The sequence below is a fragment of the Salvelinus fontinalis genome, chromosome 35, assembly GCF_029448725.1.
Source record: "Salvelinus fontinalis isolate EN_2023a chromosome 35, ASM2944872v1, whole genome shotgun sequence".
Taxonomy (NCBI): Eukaryota; Metazoa; Chordata; class Actinopteri; order Salmoniformes; family Salmonidae; genus Salvelinus; species Salvelinus fontinalis.
Genome location: NC_074699.1, coordinates 14,931,161 through 14,950,696, shown reverse-complemented (window position 1 = coordinate 14,950,696; position 19,536 = coordinate 14,931,161). Strand labels below are relative to the sequence as shown.

Below are 19,536 nucleotides of genomic sequence, written 5' to 3'. Positions count from 1 at the left end.
ACGTTATTTGTCATACGCTTCGTAAACAACAGGTATGGACTAACAGTGGAGTGCTCGTTTGTACCTTTGCTCTTCCTACCTTTACATAACATGCTACATTTCTCTCATCCCCTCCCCTTATCTCTCTGTGACTTGAATTGGCTGTCTGTCTCTGTGACTCTCTCTCTCTCTGTCTCTCATAGCATTACTAAATAACACAGACTTTTAGCTTAGCCTAACTTAGCAGTAGTGCTACTCTGTGACACAGAGTTTGGAAGGAGTTGGGGATTTGGGAGTTTAGTGACTAGCATAATTCAACATGATTGTGAAGCCATTTTCTGGACTTTCTGATCTACAGTCTCTATGCACTTGACAGCTAACATTCTCTCTGCTAGGTGTGAATCACGATACATTTCAACCCCCTTTCTCCCCAAAGATGGAATAACCAGACTGGGACAGTCCTGATGACTCGTGAACCCTCCATATTCCCCTTCAGTCATGTTCCTGACCTGTTTTCCTTTTTCTTGTATTTATTTAGTTGGTCAGGGCGTGAGTTGGGTGGGTTTGTCTATGTATGATTTTCTATGTTGGGAGGTTTGTGTTTGGCCGGGTATGATTCTCAATCAGAGACAGCTGTCAATCGTTGTCCCTGATTGAGAATCATACTTAGGCAGCCTGGGTTTCACGTGTGTTTTGTGGGTGGTTGTTTCCGTGTCTGTGTTTGTTGCACCACACGGTACTGTATCGGTTTATGCACTTTGTTTATTTGTTTTGTAAGTCAGTTTCAGTTTCGTTATAATAAATCATTATGAACCCTAACCACTCTGCGTGTTAATCCGATCCATGCTCCTCCTCGTCCGAGGATTACGACTGCCGTTACACCTTCCTTCATCCCTCCTCCTTCCACCCCCCACCCCCCCCTTTCCCCGGACTTAAATCTGACACTCTGGTCAGACGGCAGGGGTGTGAGGACAGACTCAGAGGGGCGACACAAAGACACTGCGCCGCTCCCCACCGTCACTGAACATCTCTCACGCAACCCTAACGACCACAGCCTAACGATGCCCCAGCGCCGAGTCTACACGGCCATCTGCTAACTTTTGTTCCTCTCTTTTTGTCCCCGTTTTAATGGACGGCGGGTTAGCAGCGAGTCAATGTAGCACTGGGGAGTCTGTGTGTGCTTTGACTGCTGCATGAGGGAGGCAGTAGAACGACATCGCCTCCCATTGGAAGGGTTATAGTGCTTTGGCCAATCATTTAGGGGCGGCAGGTGGTTACAGCATTGGGCCAGTAACCGAAAGGTTGCAGAAAATATACTGAGCCAAAAGTGTAAGCTTTTTCCATGTCCAGGACAGACACTAGTATACTGCAATTAATTTTAGCAATTGAGAAAAGATAGATATTATAAGATAGAAATTAGAGATAACATGTGTGGTGAAAAAGGTAGCTGAGAAACATACACACCGAAGGCGGCCACAGATTGTTCTATCTAAACCAGACTATTAGTGGGTCCATTACCTCTAAACTCTGGCTGGTTTTCCCCATGCCACAGAATACATCAACTAGGAGAAACATACACACTGAAGAAGACAGAGGCAATAAGGAGACACACACAAACAGAGAACAAATCAACTGATCCTCCTTTAAGATTGTGTGCAGCGGTCACTGTTCTGATTCTATAGTCGTCTACCATTCATCTACCTTGCCGTGTTTGACCTTGCCGTTGTTTTCCACATAGAGCAATAGAGAGACCACAGAAAGACAAAGCACAATTCACAACTGATCTCTCTGCCACGGGAGATTGATGGCATCTTAATAGGGGAGGACGGGCTTATGGTAATTGCTAGAGCAGAATCAGTGGAATGGTATCAAATACGTCAAACACGTGGTTTCCAGATGTTTGACGGCATACCATCCGCTCCATTCCAGCCATTACTTTGAGACATCCTCCCCTCAGCAGCCTCCACTGCTCTCTAAAGCAGTAATCAAAAACGTTCAATCTTTTCCACAAAGTGTGTGTTTTTTCATCTTTCTCTTTTTGACCTCAGTGGACTTGATTGATAGGCAGACCAAGTTTTGATCTAATCTACCTGTCTCATATTGATTCCTTCATTCCAATTACTTTAAGAGCAGACCAAATTGAAACAAGCCTTTAATTGCGGCTAATTTGGCCCGTAAATGGTCAGCTATTGTTCTGAAAGAGAGGCCTTAAATCCCAGCAGCCCCCAGCCCACACTGAGTAGACCTGACTCATCTGACATACAAAGTGTTTTTAATCTACAGTAAGTAGCCTCAATGTTCTCAGAGAATGGCTCAATTAAAAAGCTCATTTGAAACACCCAGAGTTGAACATTGTGTCTGTCTGTCTGGTTCGGTCTGTCTGTCTGTCTGTATCTGTCTGTATCTGTCTGTCTGTCTGTCTGTCTGTCTGTCTGTCTGTCTGTCTGTCTGTCTGTCTGTCTGTCTGTCTGTCTGTGTCTATCTCTCTGGATCTGTCTGTCTGTCTGGATCTGTCTGTCTGTCTGTCTGGATCTGTCTGTCTGTCTGTCTGGATCTGTCTGTCTGTCTGTCTGGATCTGTCTGTCTGTCTGTCTGTCTGTCTGTCTGTCTGTCTGTCTGGATCTGTCTGTCTGTCTGTCTGGATCTGTCTGTCTGTCTGTCTGTCTGTCTGTCTGTCTGGATCTGTCTGTCTGTCTGTCTGGTTCTGTCTGTCTGTCTGTCTGTCTGTCTGTGTCTGTCTGGATCTGTCTGTCTGTCTGTCTGGATCTATCTGTCTGTCTGTCTGTCTGTCTGTCTGTCTGTCTGTCTGTCTGTCTGGATCTGTCTGGATCTGTCTGTCTGTCTGTCTGTCTGTCTGTCTGTCTGTCTGTCTGTATTTATGTCTGGATCTGTCTGTCTGTTGGTAAATCTATGCTCAGGTTCATTTCAAAGTCAGACAGATTGACAACCTGTAGGTCAAATTCCGGTCTCATATCGCCTTTATAGAAATGTAGTTAGATTATGAATTATGAAAATATGGACTTTATTTGGACTGCAGATGTGACAAGGTTTGACTTCCCCTCAGATAAACTGTGGGACACAAAGCCTCGAAACATTGCACAAGGAAATCACACAAGATTTACACAATTTGAATATCCTGATCTTCAGCCACTCGTAAAGTCACCCTGCTCAGGCTTACAGTCTTAAAACGGCCAAAGCTTGTTAGATCTAAACCAGACTATTAGTGGGTCCATTACCTCTAAACCCTGGCTGGTTTTCCCCATGCCACAGAATACATCAACTAGGGCTGCAGATTCAGCAATGGCTTGATAAAACCGCTTGCCTCACAACATCAGAGTTGTGGTTTTGATTCTAGGTCCCATAATACAGTGTGTGAACTGGATGTGTCTTTAGATCATAGTTTGTCATAAACCAATGGTAGAAACGGAGCCTAAGGAGGAAGCTAGGCCAGCATCCTTTGGGGTATCTTCCATCCCTTTAATATCAACAAAAGAATCAGCTCCACCTGCAAACCACTGGTTATAGACAAATAAACCACCGTCAGACAGTGAATCATCATGGATCCATCTGTACTGCAGTTAGCTGTTCTAGAATCTAGCTCAATGCCTCCGAAGGATAAAATGGGACGTGGAAAAGTATGTTTCTTCACAAACCTAATTTCATCGGGGCAAAAAAACAAAATACAGATCACGTAGAAAATCAATCCGGCCAGGTAGATGTACAGTAGGTCTAGATGAAATTCAACTAGCAAAGGGATGGCGACGCGGTCCAAAGAACATACCGGAAGATTAACTACCAAGGCCTTGATCTAATATGGAAATAAATTCATAAGGGTATTACATCTACTCAAACTTAATCAAATTAACCCAGGTCTTTCAAGACGAGACGAGGAGCGTGCATCAAAGGCTAAAGCAAAACCTGCCTGTGCTTCAGATTATATTCACTTGATGAATGCATACGCGGTCTCAAATTAAATTCAACCTGCACTAGCTGCAGTATTCATGTCCAGAGGGCATATCAAACACTCCCTAACGATCCAGACCTCACTTCCCTGTTCAAAATCAACCTTAAAAATACACCTCACACCCATAACGCACAATACCACCTGCTTGCTCTACACGCAAGAGCTCCTACACGTTGGGAATTAAACATCTATATCTACCTGTATCTATATCTACCTGTATCTACCTCGATGTTCACCTATATTCTCAGTGTAGAATATATGTCTCAATGTGTATTGCACTTTATACCTGCTCTTTAGTGTTTGCCCCTACCATTTTCCATATGCTCTGCCTCACCGACACTGCCATCCGGCGTGGTCCTCTCGTAGCTGTCCTCGGGCAGGGGTAATGCACCCAGCCTGGGGCCCCCCGAAGAGCCCTTGCTGCTGGGCGTCTCCGACTCCTCCAGCCCGCTGTCGTAGCAGCTCTGCAGCGATCCCTGCTGGTGTGGGTCCTGGGGTTGGCTCACCACCGAGAAGGTCACTCGGCGGAACGGCTACAAGAGAGAATAAGATGGCGTCGGGGTCACTATCTGGACTATAGGAAGGAGGGAGGGACGCCCGGGCAAATGGGGTTCAATTCCGTGGCACAGAGGACAGGGGGTTAAGTTTAAAAGGTGTACGGGATACAGTTGAAGTATAAATGAGGTAAACGTAGGGTGTAGGGAGTACTGTATGTATACCATACAGCAGGGGGAAGAGGGGGGTATTGGGACCTACAGCTAAGGGAGTTGCTAGACCTTTTTTACACTTCAAGATGAAGTAAGGGTGTTAACTGCTGAAAATTCCCCCCCAAAAGTTTGCTAGCGAAGGGTCTGGTAGCCAAACGCTATGACATCACGCTCGAAGCTACATGTCATAGGCCGAACACCTGTCCACACACAAACAAGAGATAGGAGTGGCTAACACAGGGGAATGTATATTATGGCTGTACAATAACATCCCAATGCCCAAACTCCTTCTGAAAGACATGTAGATAGTGCACAGAGGAGCTTTCACTACTCTGAGAGCGTCTGAAAACCCACAGGGGTGCAGACGCTGATGGTGTGTTAAATACAGCTAAGGAGGAGGGAAGGACGCCATGGCTGAAAGAGGACAAGGTGAGTAAACTCCTTATGGGAGGTGTGAGATAACACTGGAGCTAAGAAGAAGGAGCGAAAGGTTTGCTTTACTGCACGTTGAGAAAAGCTTTGCACGAACAACTGATAAGGCTTGAGGACAGGGTGTACTAGAAATCAGTGTCCATCACGATAGGTCTACATTCGTGTGTGTGGAGGGAGAGACACAGAGAGAGAGAGAGTGAGAGAGAGAGAGAGAGAGAGAGAGAGAGAGAGAGAGAGAGAGAGAGAGAGAGAGAGAGAGAGAGAGAGAGAAAATGACAGAGGGAGGCAACAAATTAACGGCTAGTTTGGTCATTACCAGAATAAATGGAATAACAAATACATAATGAGATTCATTAATTTGATATAGTCACAGTTCCACTGTAGCTGTGCATCTCCCCCTACTGACACCCCTTGGACCTCTCCCCTCCTCTCTCCCCTCCTCCCGTCTCCTCTCCCCTCCTCTCTCCCCTCCTCCCGTCCTCCTCCCGTCTCCTCTCCCCTCCTCCCGTCTCCTCTCCCCTCCTCTCTCCCTCCTCCCTTCTCCTCTCCCATCCTCCCGTCACCTCTCCCCTCCTCTTTCCCCTCCTCCCGTCTCCTCTCCCCTCCTCTCTCCCCTCCTCCTCTCCTCTCTCCCCTCCTCTCCCCTCCTCTCTCCCCTCCTCCCATCTCCTCTCCCCTCCTCCCGTCTCCTCTCCCCTCCTCTCTCCCCTCCTCCCTTCTCCTCTCCCCTCCTCCCGTCTCCTCTCCCCTCCTCTCTCCCCTCCTCCCTTCTCCTCTCCCCTCCTCTCTCCCCTCCCGTCGCCTCTCCCCTCCTCTCTCCCCTCCTCCCGTCTCCTCTCCCCTCCTCCCGTCTCCTCTCTCCCCTCCTCCCTTCTCCTCTCCCCTCCTCCCATCTCCTCTCCCCTCCTCTCTCCCCTCCTCCCTTCTCCTCTCCCCTCCTCCCGTCTCCTCTCCCCTCCTCTCGCCTCTCCTCCCGTCTCCTCTCCCCTCCTCTCTCCCCTCCTCCCGTCTCCTCTCCCCTCCTCTCGCCCCTCCTCCCGTCTCCTTTCCACTCCTCTCTCCCCTCCTCCCGTCTCCTCTCCCCTCCTCCCGTCTCCTCTCCCAACCTCTCTCCCCTCCTCCCGTCTCCTCTCCCCTCCTCTCTCCCCTCCTTCCGTCTCCTCTCCCCTCCTTCCGTCTCCTCTCCCCTCCTCCTGTCTCCTCTCCCCTACTCTCTCCCCTCCTCCTGTCTCCTCTCCCCTCCTCCCGTCTCCTCTCCCCTCCTCTCTCCCCTCCTCCTGTCTCCTCTCCCCTCCTCCCGTCTCCTCTCCCCTCCTCTCTCCCCTCCTCCCGTCTCCTCTCCCCTCCTCCCGTCTCCTCTCCCCTCCTCTCTCCCCTCCTCCTGTCTCCTCTCCCCTCCTCTCTCCCCTCCTTCCGTCTCCTCTCCCCTCCTTCCGTCTCCTCTCAGCACCTCCTGTCTCCTCTCCCCTACTCTCTCCCCTCCTCCTGTCTCCTCTCCCCTCCTCCCGTCTCCTCTCCCCTCCTCCCGTCTCCTCTCCCCTCCTCTCTCCCCTCCTCTCCCCTCCTCTCGCCCCTCCTCCCGTCTCCTCTCCCCTCCTCCCGTCTCCTCTCCCCTCCTCCCGTCTCCTCTCCCCTCCTCTCTCCCCTCCTCTCCCCTGCTCTCGCCCCTCCTCCCGTCTCCTCTCCCCTCCTCCCGTCTCCTCTCCCCTCCTCTCTCCCCTCCTCCCGTCTCCTCTCCCCTCCTCCCGTCTCCTCTCTCCTCCTCTCTCCCCTCCTCCCATCTCCTCTCCCCTCCTCTCTCCCCTCCTCCCGTCTCTTCTCCCCCTGTCCTCCCTTGTTTCATTGTTCATCACAAGAATATTAAACAGGGAAAGGGCCCATTATTCAAACCATTTTCTGTCTTTGTATCGCTGCTCTTGTCCTTTTTTCCCTCTCTCTCTCTCTGACTGATATCAGTTATTACAGATCATTATTAACAATTGCAACGTTAATATGTGCCATGGTTCCAAACCCTGGAGACGTTCACCAGAAACATACCTGACATCTCCATCCAAATGTCTTACACACACACACACACACACACACACACACACACACACACACACACACACACACACACACACACACACACACACACACACACACACACACACACACACACACACACACACACACACACACGCGCACACACTGGTCGTTCTGCGACAGTTCCCTACAGAAATGACACCCCTTTAGTTATTGTGGCATGGAGAAACAATTATTGTTTCAAGCGCCTCTGAATCTCAGGCAACGGCAGGAGGCTAGAGACTCTTAATCCATTAGGGAAAAGTGTCCTCCTCCTCTCTGCATGTTAAAATTGGCATTCATTTCGGTATTTACTTCTCCAGTTTTTCTCTCCCTGGCTAATGCAGCAATCTTAGCAGTAAATCATGTTTCCATGTAATTACAATCAAAACTAAACAAATGAACTGAAATAAATATTCATAGGAATTTCACTTGGATAGTCAAACATTTGTTGCATAATTAAAATGAAGGCCCAGAAGGGGGGTCCTGTTATTTCACTGCAATAACGCTCAAAATGACGTTTAGATATTAAAACCTATTCCTCCTCGCCTCGTTCCTAGACAACAAAGGTCTGAGCCGTGCGTGACATCGATCCCAAGCTTGAATGAAGTGGTGGTTTAAACAGCAGAAGCAAATTCAAAAACCTATACTCTGGATCACACATCAGGTGGGTCTAATCCTTAATGCTGATTGGTTAAAATAGCATTCTAGCCAGTGTCCATTCCACAAGTTACCACCGGCTAAATCTATGATGTTGAAATGCCTATTTACTCTTTTCAGTATGACTGTGCAATCCACTGTCTCATCAGCCTAGCCAGGCAATTTATAAACGTGTTTTGACCTGAAATGTATTTTTCGAATGAAGCGACTGTTGCTAAATTAATTGGTAGAGGGGTGGTTGTGAGAGAAACACTTGGACGAAGCAAAGAGAGGAAGATTGAGTCTGAGAGAAAAAAGGGAAGAGAAAAAAACGAGAAAATAAATAAATAAATGTGGTTCACCTGCGTTTCCTTCTATTTTCTGGGAAAACAAAATTATAATTTGTTTTCGGACCAAAATGGAGTGCACACACACACACACATACACGTACACACACACACACACACACACACACACACACACACACACACACACACACACACACACACACACACACACACACACACACACACACACACACACACACACACACACACACACACACACACACACAAACACACACACTGCAATAGCCAGAGGGTCTGTTGAGATTTTATAAACACCCATTTCTCCTCTAAACACATCAATTGCATAAGAAGCCATTTCTTTCCAGACCACTTTGTGTCCTAGTCTGTGTGGTGGCAGCCCCTGTGAAACAAGGCAACAGTAAGCATGTCGTCCCCCACGAATGACGCAGAGCCCCCCCCCACCCCCACCCTCCTAGGGTCCAGGACGTAGAAGGATCACAGAGGGATCTGTCTGGGAGTGTCACGTGCAGAGAGGCAGGGGAAAATAAAGCCTCCATCCCTCCATCCCTTCTTCGTTGTTGTTGACCAACAGTAGTACTGTAAAGTTAACCTCCCATCAGATATCAGAACTACACCAGGTAATCACAACAGAACCTCAACGAGACAATGGGGGTTGATGAGATCAAAGCAGAGAATGCTGAATTCCTAAAACAACACATAGAAATGTATTGCATACAGTCACGTCGGGGGCTGGGTCACCCTACATACAGTCACTCCGGGGGCTGGGTCACCCTACATACAGTCACGTCGCGGGTTGGGTCACCCTACATACAGTCACGTCGGGGGCTGGGTCACCCTACATACAGTCACTCCGGGGGCTGGGACACCCTACATACAGTCACTCCGGGGGCTGGGACACCCTACATACAGTCACTCCGGGGGCTGGGACACCCTACATACAGTCACTCCGGGGGTTGGGTCACCCTACATACAGTCACTCCGGGGGTTGGGTCACCCTACATACAGTCACTCCGGGGGCTGGGTCACCCTACATACAGTCACTCAGGGGGCTGGGTCACCCTACATACAGTCCGGGGGCTGGGTCACCCTACATACAGTCACTCCGGGGGTTGGGTCACCCTACATACAGTCACTCCGGGGGTTGGGTCACCCTACATACAGTCACGTCGGGGGTTGGGTCACCCTACATACAATCACTCCGAGGGCTGGGTCACCCTACATACAGTCACTCCGGGGGCTGGGTCACCCTACATACAGTCAATTTGGGGGCTGGGTCACCCTACATACAGTCACTCCCGGGGTTGGGTCACCCTACATACAGTCACTCCGGGGGCTGGGTAACCCTACATACAGTCACTTCGGGGGCTGGGTCACCCTACATACAGTCACTCCGGGGGCTGGGTCACCCTACATACAGTCACTCCGGGGGTTGGGTCACCCTACATACAGTCACTCCGGGGGCTGGGTCACCCTACATACAGTCACGTCAGGGGCTGGGTCACCCTACATACAGTCACTCCGGGGGCTGGGTCACCCTACATACAGTCACGTCAGGGGCTGGGTCACCCTACATACAGTCACGTCGGGGCTGGGTCACCCTACAAACAGTCACGTCGGGGGCTGGGTCACCCTACATACAGTCACTCCGGGGGCTGGGTCACCCTACATACAGTCACGTCGGGGGCTGGGTCACCCTACATACAGTCACTCCGGGGGCTGGGTCACCCTACATACAGTCACTCCGGGGGCTGGGTCACCCTACATACAGTCACTTCGGGGGCTGGGTCACCCTACATACAGTCACGTCGGGGGCTGGGTCACCCTACATACAGTCACTCCGGGGGCTGGGTCACCCTACATACAGTCACTCTGGGGGCTGGGTCACCCTACATACAGTCACGTCGGGGGCTGGGTCACCCTACATACAGTCACTTCGGGGGCTGGGTCACCCTACATACAGTCACGTCGGGGGTTGGGTCACCCTACATACAGTCACTCCGGGGGCTGGGTCACCCTACATACAGTCACTCCGGGGGTTGGGTCACCCTACATACAGTCACTCCGGGGGCTGGGTCACCCTACATACAGTCACTCCGGGGGCTGGGTCACCCTACATACAGTCACTCCGGGGGCTGGGTCACCCTACATACAGTCACTCCGGGGGCTGGGTCACCCTACATACAGTCCGGGGGCTGGGTCACCCTACATACAGTCACTCCGGGGGTTGGGTCACCCTACATACAGTCACTCCGGGGGCTGGGACACCCTACATACAGTCACTCCGGGGGCTGGGACACCCTACATACAGTCACTCCGGGGGCTGGGACACCCTACATACAGTCACTCCGGGGGTTGGGTCACCCTACATACAGTCACTCCGGGGGTTGGGTCACCCTACATACAGTCACTCCGGGGGCTGGGTAACCCTACATACAGTCACTCCGGGGGCTGGGTCACCCTACATACAGTCCGGGGGCTGGGTCACCCTACATACAGTCACTCCGGGGGTTGGGTCACCCAACATACAGTCGCTCCGGGGGTTGGGTCACCCTACATACAGTCACGTCGGGGGTTGGGTCACCCTACATACAATCACTCCGAGGGCTGGGTCACCCTACATACATTCACATCAGGGGCTGGGTCACCCTACATACAGTCACTTTGGGGGCTGGGTCACCCTACATACAGTCACTCCCGGGGTTGGGTCACCCTACATACAGTCACTCCGGGGGCTGGGTCACCCTACATACAGTCACTTCGGGGGCTGGGTCACCCTACATACAGTCACTCCGGGGGCTGGGTCACCCTACATACAGTCACTCCGGGGGTTGGGTCACCCTACATACAGTCACTCCGGGGGCTGGGTCACCCTACATACAGTCACGTCAGGGGCTGGGTCACCCTACATACAGTCACTCCGGGGGCTGGGTCACCCTACATACAGTCACGTCAGGGGCTGGGTCACCCTATATACAGTCACTTCGGGGGCTGGGTCACCCTACATACAGTCACGTCGGGGGCTGGGTCACCCTACATACAGTCACTCCGGGGGCTGGGTCACCCTACATACAGTCACGTCGGGGGCTGGGTCACCCTACATACAGTCACTCCGGGGGCTGGGTCAACCTACATACAGTCACTCCGGGGGCTGGGTCACCCTACATATAGTCACTTCGGGGGCTGGGTCACCCTACATACAGTCACGTCGGGGGCTGGGTCACCCTACATACAGTCACTCCGGGGGCTGGGTCACCCTACATACAGTCACTCTGGGGGCTGGGTCACCCTACATACAGTCACGTCGGGGGCTGGGTCACCCTACATACAGTCACTTCGGGGGCTGGGTCACCCTACATACAGTCACGTCGGGGGTTGGGTCACCCTACATACAGTCACTCCGGGGGCTGGGTCACCCTACATACAGTCACTCCGGGGGTTGGGTCACCCTACATACAGTCACTCCGGGGGCTGGGTCACCCTACATACAGTCACTCCGGGGGCTGGGTCACCCTACATACAGTCACTTCGGGGGTTGGGTCACCCTACAGTCACTCCGGGGGTTGGGTCACCCTACATACAGTCACTTTGGGGGTTGGGTCACCCTACATACAGTCACTCCGGGGGTTGGGTCACCCTACATACAGTTACTTTGGGGGTTGGGTCACCCTACATACAGTCCGGGGGCTGGGTCACCCTACATACAGTCCGGGGGCTGGGTCACCCTACATACAGTCACTCCGGGGGTTGGGTCACCCTACATACAGTCCGGGGGCTGGGTCACCCTACATACAGTCACTCCGGGGGTTGGGTCACCCTACATACAGTCACTCCGGGGGTTGGGTCACCCTACATACAGTCACGTCGGGGGTTGGGTCACCCTACATACAGTCACTCCGGGGGCTGGGACACCCTACATACAGTCACTCCGGGGGTTGGGTCACCCTACATACAGTCACGCCGGGGGTTGGGTCACCCTACATACAGTCACTCCGGGGGTTGGGTCACCCTACATACAGTCAAGTCGGGGGCTGGGTCACCCTACATACAGTCACTCCGGGGGTTGGGTCACCCTACATACAGTCACTCCGGGGGCTGGGTCACCCTACACACAGTCACGTCGGGGGCTAGGTCACCCTACATACAGTCACTCCGGGGGTTGGGTCACCCTACATACAGTCACGTCGGGGGCTGGGTCACCCTACACAGTCACGTCGGGGGTTGGGTCACCCTATATAGTCTCGTCGGGGGTTGGGTCACCCTACATACAGTCACTCCGGGGGCTGGGTCACCCTACATACAGTCACGTCAGGGCTGGGTCACCCTACATACAGTCACTCCGGGGGCTGGGTCGCCCTACATACAGTCACGACGGGGGCTGGGTCACCCTACATACAGTCACTCCGGGGGCTGGGTCACCCTACATACAGTCACGTCGGGGCTGGGTCACCCTACATACAGTCACTCCGGGGGCTGGGTCACCCTACATACAGTCACGTCGGGGGCTGGGTCACCCTACATACAGTCACTCCGGGGGCTGGGTCACCCTACATACAGTCACGTCGGGGGCTGGGTCACCCTACATACAGTCACGTCGGGGGCTGGGTCACCCTACATACAGTCACTCCGGGGGCTGGGTCACCCTACATACAGTCACTCCGGGGGCTGGGTCACCCTACATACAGTCACGTCGGGGGCTGGGTCAACCTACATACAGTCACTCCGGGGGTTGGGTCACCCTACATACAGTCACGTCGGGGGCTGGGACACCCTACATGAAGGGGCCTGAATAAATGTATGTCATTCATTTTAGAATAGGCTGTAATGTAACAAAATGTGGGAAAAGGGAAGGGGTCTGAATACTGTCCGAATACACTGTATGACTGGACAATAATCAAGACAAGATACATGTAGAGTCTGCAGGACTTGCTTTGTGGAGTGTGGTGTCAAAAAATCAGAGCATCTCTTTATTACGGACAGACCTCTCCCCATCATTACAACCATTGAATCAATATGTTTTGACCATGACAGTTTATGATCTAAGATAACGGCAAGTAATGTAGTCTCCTCAATCTGTTTTCAACAGCCATACCATTCATTACCAGATTCAGCCGAGGTCTGGAACTTGGGGAATGATTTGTACCAAATACAATGCTCTTAATTTTAGAGATGTCCAAGACCAGTTTATTACAACACAGACCACATGTCTTTGTTAAGGGTTTCAGTGACTTCATTAGCTGTGGTTGCTGATGCGTATATGGTTGAATCATAAGCATACATGCACACACATGCTTTGTTTAATGCCAGTGGCAGGTCATTTGTAAAAATAGAAAATAGTAGAGGGCCTAAAAAGCTGCCCTGCGGTACACCACATTTGACATGTTTGACATTAGAGAAGCTTCCATTAAAGAAAACCCTCTGAGTTGTATTAGAAATATAGCGCTGAATCCACGACATGGCTGAGGTGGAATAGCCATAACAAATACGTTTTCTAAATATTAATGTCAATAATATCAAAGGCTACACTGAAATCTAATTGTACAGCTCACACAATCTTTCAACCAATCACGATCACAGTCATGTGTGTCAGTGCAGTACATGTTGAATGCCCTTCTCTATAAGTGTGCTAAAATTATGTTGTTAATTTGTTTACAGAGAAATAGACTTGTATATGGTCAAACATAATTATTTCCAAGCTGATAGTTCTGCTGTTAGAACCAGTAAAGGCCGCTTTACCACTCTTGGGTAGCGGAATGACTTTGGCAAGCACTACAGGGTCTCTGCCTTTCTGGACCCGGCTAGCGCTACAGGGTCTCTGCCTATCTAGCCCCGACTAGCGCTACAGGGTTTCTGCCTTTCTGGCCCCGACTAGCACTACAGGGTCTCTGCCTTCCTCTCTGGCCCCGGCTAGCACTACAGGGTCCCTGCCTTTCTCTCTGGCCCCGACTAGCACTACAGGGTCTCTGCCTTCCTCTCTGGCCCCGGCTAGCACTACAGGGTCTCTGCCTCTCTAGCCCCGGCTAGCACTACAGGGTCTCTGCCTCTCTAGCCCCGGCTAGCGCTACAGGGTCTCTGCCTTCCTCTCTGGCCCCGGCTAGCACTACAGGGTCTCTGCCTTCCTCTCTGGCCCCGGCTAGCACTACAGGGTCTCTGCCTCTCTAGCCCCGGCTAGCACTACAGGGTCTCTGCCTCTCTAGCCCCGGCTAGCGCTACTGGGTCTCTGCCTTCCTCTCTGGCCCCGGCTAGCACTACAGGGTCTCTGCCTTCCTCTCTGGCCCCGGCTAGCACTACAGGGTCTCTGCCTCTCTAGCCCCGGCTAGCACTACAGGGTCTCTGCCTCTCTAGCCCCGGCTAGCACTACAGGGTCTCTGCCTTCCTCTCTGGCCCCGGCTAGCACTACAGGGTCTCTGCCTTCCTCTCTAGCCCCGGCTAGCACTACAGGGTCTCTGCCTCTCTAGCCCCGGCTAGCACTACAGGGTCTCTGCCTCTCTAGCCCCGGCTAGCACTACAGGGTCTCTGCCTTCCTCTCTGGCCCCGGCTAGCACTACAGGGTCCCTGCCTTCCTCTCTGGCCCCGGCTAGCACTACAGGGTCTCTGCCTTCCTCTCTGGCCCCGGCTAGCACTACAGGGTCTCTGCCTCTCTAGCCCCGGCTAGCACTACAGGGTCTCTGCCTCTCTAGCCCCGGCTAGCGCTACAGGGTCTCTGCCTTCCTCTCTGGCCCCGGCTAGTGCTACAGGGTCTCTGCCTTCCTCTCTGGACCCGGCTAGCGCTACAGGGTCTCTGCCTTTCTAGCCCTGGCTAGCACTACAGGGTCTCTACCTGTCTAGCCCCGGCTAGCACTACAGGGTCTCTGCCTCTCTGGCCCCGGCTAGCGCTACAAGGTCTCTGCCTTCCTCTCTGGCCCCGGCTAGCACTACAGGGTCTCTGCCTTTCTGGCACCGGCTAGCACTACAGGGTCTCTGCCTCTCTGGACCCGGCTAGCGCTACAGGGTCTCTGCCTTTATATCCCTGGCTAGCACTACAGGGTCTCTGCCTTTCTGGCCCCGGCTAGCACTACAGGGTCTCTGCCTTCCTCTCTAGCCCCGGCTAGTGCTACAGGATCTCTGCCTTTCTGGCACCTGCTATCGCTACAGGGTCTCTGCCTTTCTGGCCCCGGCTAGCACTACAGGGTCTCTGCCTTTCTGGCCCCGGCTAGCACTACAGGGTCTCTGCCTGCCTCTCTGCCTGTACGACTGATTGAACGCCAGCCATGACAGCCATGGGTGATTGAACGCCTCAGTCATTCCAGCCAAATGAACAGACTAAACTGAACTAGTCACAGGTTACTGGGATATATACTGTGGTCAGAGGTTGATGTGGTTGGCCGGCTCAGGCTCCCAGGCTAGATCCTGAATCTAAAGTCGAAACACATGTCAGCCTACCGGTACGTGTCATACTGGGGCCTGGAGCCAATAAGAAAGCTGTTTTGTTGTGCTGTTCACGTCAATAACGTGTGACCTCCGATTTTATTTTCATTTCCTCCTTAAGTCCCTAATTGAAAGAGCTGAACAGTTGTCAGGAATAGCTGATTTGTGCGTGAGTTGATCTATTGTGTTATCTCAGCCGAACACGGAATGAATGAATAGCAGATTGTCTTGACAATATTTATGTTCTGCATTCTTAGTAGTACCACAACCACCAATCAATAGAAATTAAACGCTATACAGGAATATCGATTAAGATGTGTGTGTGTGTGTGTGTATGTGTGTGTGTGTGTGTGTGTGTGTGTGCGTGCGTGCGTGTGTGTTCGTGCGTGCGTGCGTTTGTGTGTGTGTGTGTGTGTGTGTGTGTTAGCTTGAACAACTGTTGGTATACTGCTATGACAAATCAGCAAATCTCTGCCTGCCACATTTCATTCTTGTTCAAGTCACAAAGGCACATGCGATATACATATGGAATACATCGTGTTTCCTTCTCCCTCCTTCCTACATTATCATTATATGTCCTAGATCCCCACTGTCATTCCTTGAATAAGACTTTGTCATGAACCAAATTCTAGCACAGGACTGAATTCACAATTAAGCCAGGCTTCTCTGGAGCTTGTGGACTGAGAAAGGGGGGAGTGACGGGACAGAGGGAGGGATGGATGGAGGAATAGAGGGAGGGATGGATGGAGGAATAGAGGGAGGGATGGATGGAGGAATAGAGGGAGGGATGGACATGCTGTGTGTAATTTCAACTGAACATGCCCGTGGCGGTTGGTGGAGACCCGCTAGCAGGTAATAGAGGTGTGGCCTGACTGGAGCTGAGGAGAGTAAACATTAACTACAGCATCCACTACTATCATTGAAGCCAAGCACAGAAGAAGAGAGTTAGACGGATGGAGAGAGAGAGAGAGAGAGAGATAGGGGGAGAGGGAGGGAGAGAGAGAAAGATACGGAGGACGACAGATGGAGAAAAAAAGAGAACGACATGTAAGGTGAGTGCGAGGAAAAGAGGGATAAAGGATAGAGAGAAGAGGAGGAGTTAGTGACACACGAGTGAGGTCATGATTTCCAGAAGTGGCAGTCGGTAATTAAGTTGCCATGTTCCATTTTTAATGGGCAACCCGACAACGACCCACTACACACAGCCACCTGAGACCCACACAGTAAGTGCTAGCCCCTCTACACAAACACTGGGCCCACATGGGAGGTTAGCTTAGCATTATTAATGTACTGGGTTAGCTTAGCATAACTAATGTACTGTAGTGGGTTAGCTTAGCATAGGTCCTGTACTGTAGTAGCAACATGGATAATGGTGCTGAATGTGAAATGGGCGCTAGTCATAGTAAAGAAAAATAAATTGATAGGAGAGCACATTGCTGCTTTAGTTACATGAAACCAGCACGGTACGAATTCATGTCTGAGTGCAGATCAATTGTGACTTGATGAGCAGGAGTTAGGTTCTGTGTGTGTGCTATTCAGTTACATCACTTAATTACTAGCCTCTCGGCTTACCCAGGAAACAATCTGAGTTGAACTCATCTCAGACCTCAGATGGCCTTGAGGGATGGATACAGATACCCCAACATGGTTAACTCTTCATCTGTTTTGGAGGGGCCCCGAGGAGGGTAGAAGGTGGGTAGGATGGGAGTAAGAGACTCTGAAGTTAGGGCAGGGAGGGGGTGTGGTTAGAGGCGTATAGGGGTGCTGCCTCGTTGTCCACCTGGGGAGTCTCAGGTATCTTGCTCCCCATGAGTGATAGCATTGACCCCGTCAAGCTTGGTTTCTCCTCTCTACCTCCGCCTCTCTTCTTCTACATCTCCCCTTCCATCACTCCTCCTCCACACACATTCCACCCCAGGTCTGCTTTGTTCCAAGCTAACACCAAATGAAAAAGCCAAGCAACACTCAAAACTCTGTGTCTTGTTTCAGTCTTTGGCCTCCGAGTCAAAAGAAATGCATACAAGTGTTTTCTGTTTCACTTCAGTGGATCAAAAAAAAAAAATCCAAGACAGAGAGCCTTTCAGACACATTGATGCATAAGTCTTTTCAGCCATAAATTCTCTCACTTGTCCAGAGTGTCCAGTGTCTCTGGGATCTCTGTGCATTGTGGCACATGTTGGGTAACGCTGTAATGGAGGTGAATGCTAGCCTTTCACTCCCAGCCATAGGAAGTGGCTCCGACTCGCTCTTTGAAAGCCCACAGGTGTACCAAAGTTTGTTTTCCTGTAGTCGGAGAAGGTGTGGGTTATTCAAATCACCCTCTATTGATTAAAAGACTGACCTCAATTCTGCTACTGCTAGTATTTTTTTCTTACTCTTTGACTGCCTTGTTAAATAAAGGTTAAATAAATATATCAAATAAAACCTGCTCCGTTTCTATCATGTGGTCATTTTATGATCTAATGACATGCGATCAATCAAATGCCCTTGAATCATTTTGCTAAAACCACTAGTGTTATTCCCTTGGGGTTTCTAGATACCTTTCATCACCTTGTTTAGCTGGGGAAAAATATAATGAAATATAAAGATGAATACATCATTAAATATATAGATGAAAATATCATGAAATATATAGATGAATATATCATTAAATATATATATGAAAATATCATGAAATATATAGATGAATATATACTTAAACACATCGATTAATATACATTTAAATATGAAATTAAATATTAAATATATAGAGGAATATATCATTAAATCTATAGATGGAAATATCATGAAAGATATAGTTAATATATACTTAAACATATAGATTAATATACATTTAATTATATAGATGAATATATAATTAAATATATAGATGATTAAATCATCAACTATATAAAGAAATCGCATTAAATATATAGAAGAATATATAATGCAATATATAGTTTAATATATAATTCAAAATATAGATGAATATATCATTAAATATGTAGATGAATATATAATTAAATATATAGATGAATATATCATTAAATATATAGATGACTATATAATTAAACATATAGATTAATATATCAATACATAAAACAGGTGAGCAATGGAGGCTTAGTGAATGTGAACAGACAGCGGCACAGCCCCAACATGAAGGTCTGGCTAATCTCTTTTACCCACCGATGCCAGAGAATATGGTAGGAGAGGGGAGAGGAGGGACAGGGGGGGGGGGTTTATGGCACAAAGTTGTTGCCAACCAACAGTGTTTCCCCCATGAGTGTTCACTGCTTAATCAGCCTAGTGCCATGGGAGACACTTTAGAGAGGGAGAGAGGGAGAGAAGGAGGAAGAGAGAAAGGGAGAGAGGGAGAGAAGGAGGCACAGACATCCAAAGAGAAAGCAAGAGAGAGTAAAGAGGAGCTCTTCCCATTTCCAAACTCCATGTATTCCTTATTTTATTCCCTCCTCAGTTCTTATTGTTTAGTCACAATGTGTTTGAGTCCTCCTCTCTCTTTTTATTAGCATGCACTTCCATGCCTTCAGCCGGAGAGACACCACAGTGCCACAGAGAGAGAGAGAGAGAGAGAGAGAGAGAGAGAGAGAGAGAGACCACAGAGAGACCGAGCTACAGAAAGAGAGAGAGAGAGAGAGAGAGAGAGAGAAAGAGAGAGAGAGAGACCACAGAGAGACCGAGCCACAGAAAGAGAGAGAGAGAGAGAGAGAGCAAGAGACCATAGAGCCACTGAGATTTATAGAGAAAAAGGAAAGCTCACACATGGTTACTTTCTGTGGCTAAACTTTTAATTGCTCTTCAAGTGGGGGATTAGGCCACTGCTGTAACAGAGATACTATTCGGAGGGGGCGCTTTTTACGCCTTCAAAATCTGATCCAACCTCTGACCTGAGCTGAATGAGAAAATAGAAGTACCTTCGGAAGGAGGGGGGGGGGGGGGGGGGGGGGGTCGCTTTTGAGTGGCAGTGGATTAAGATAGCTAGCAGCGCTAACAATTACCTACAGTCTTTATGGGGTTTGTT

At 50.2% G+C, this 19,536-nt stretch overlaps 1 protein-coding gene across 1 annotated transcript in view; it reads right to left on the bottom strand.

The window, feature by feature from the left end:
- Positions 1-897: 897 nt before the first annotated feature.
- LOC129834355 (protocadherin-7-like) overlaps positions 898-19,536 on the bottom strand; it is a 121,489-nt gene continuing 102,850 nt past the window's right edge. Inside the window, exon 2 of the mRNA XM_055899269.1 lies at positions 898-4,476. Coding sequence (XP_055755244.1) covers positions 4,237-4,476 — 240 coding nt within the window. The 3' untranslated portion in view covers positions 898-4,236. The remainder of the gene's footprint in view (positions 4,477-19,536) is intronic.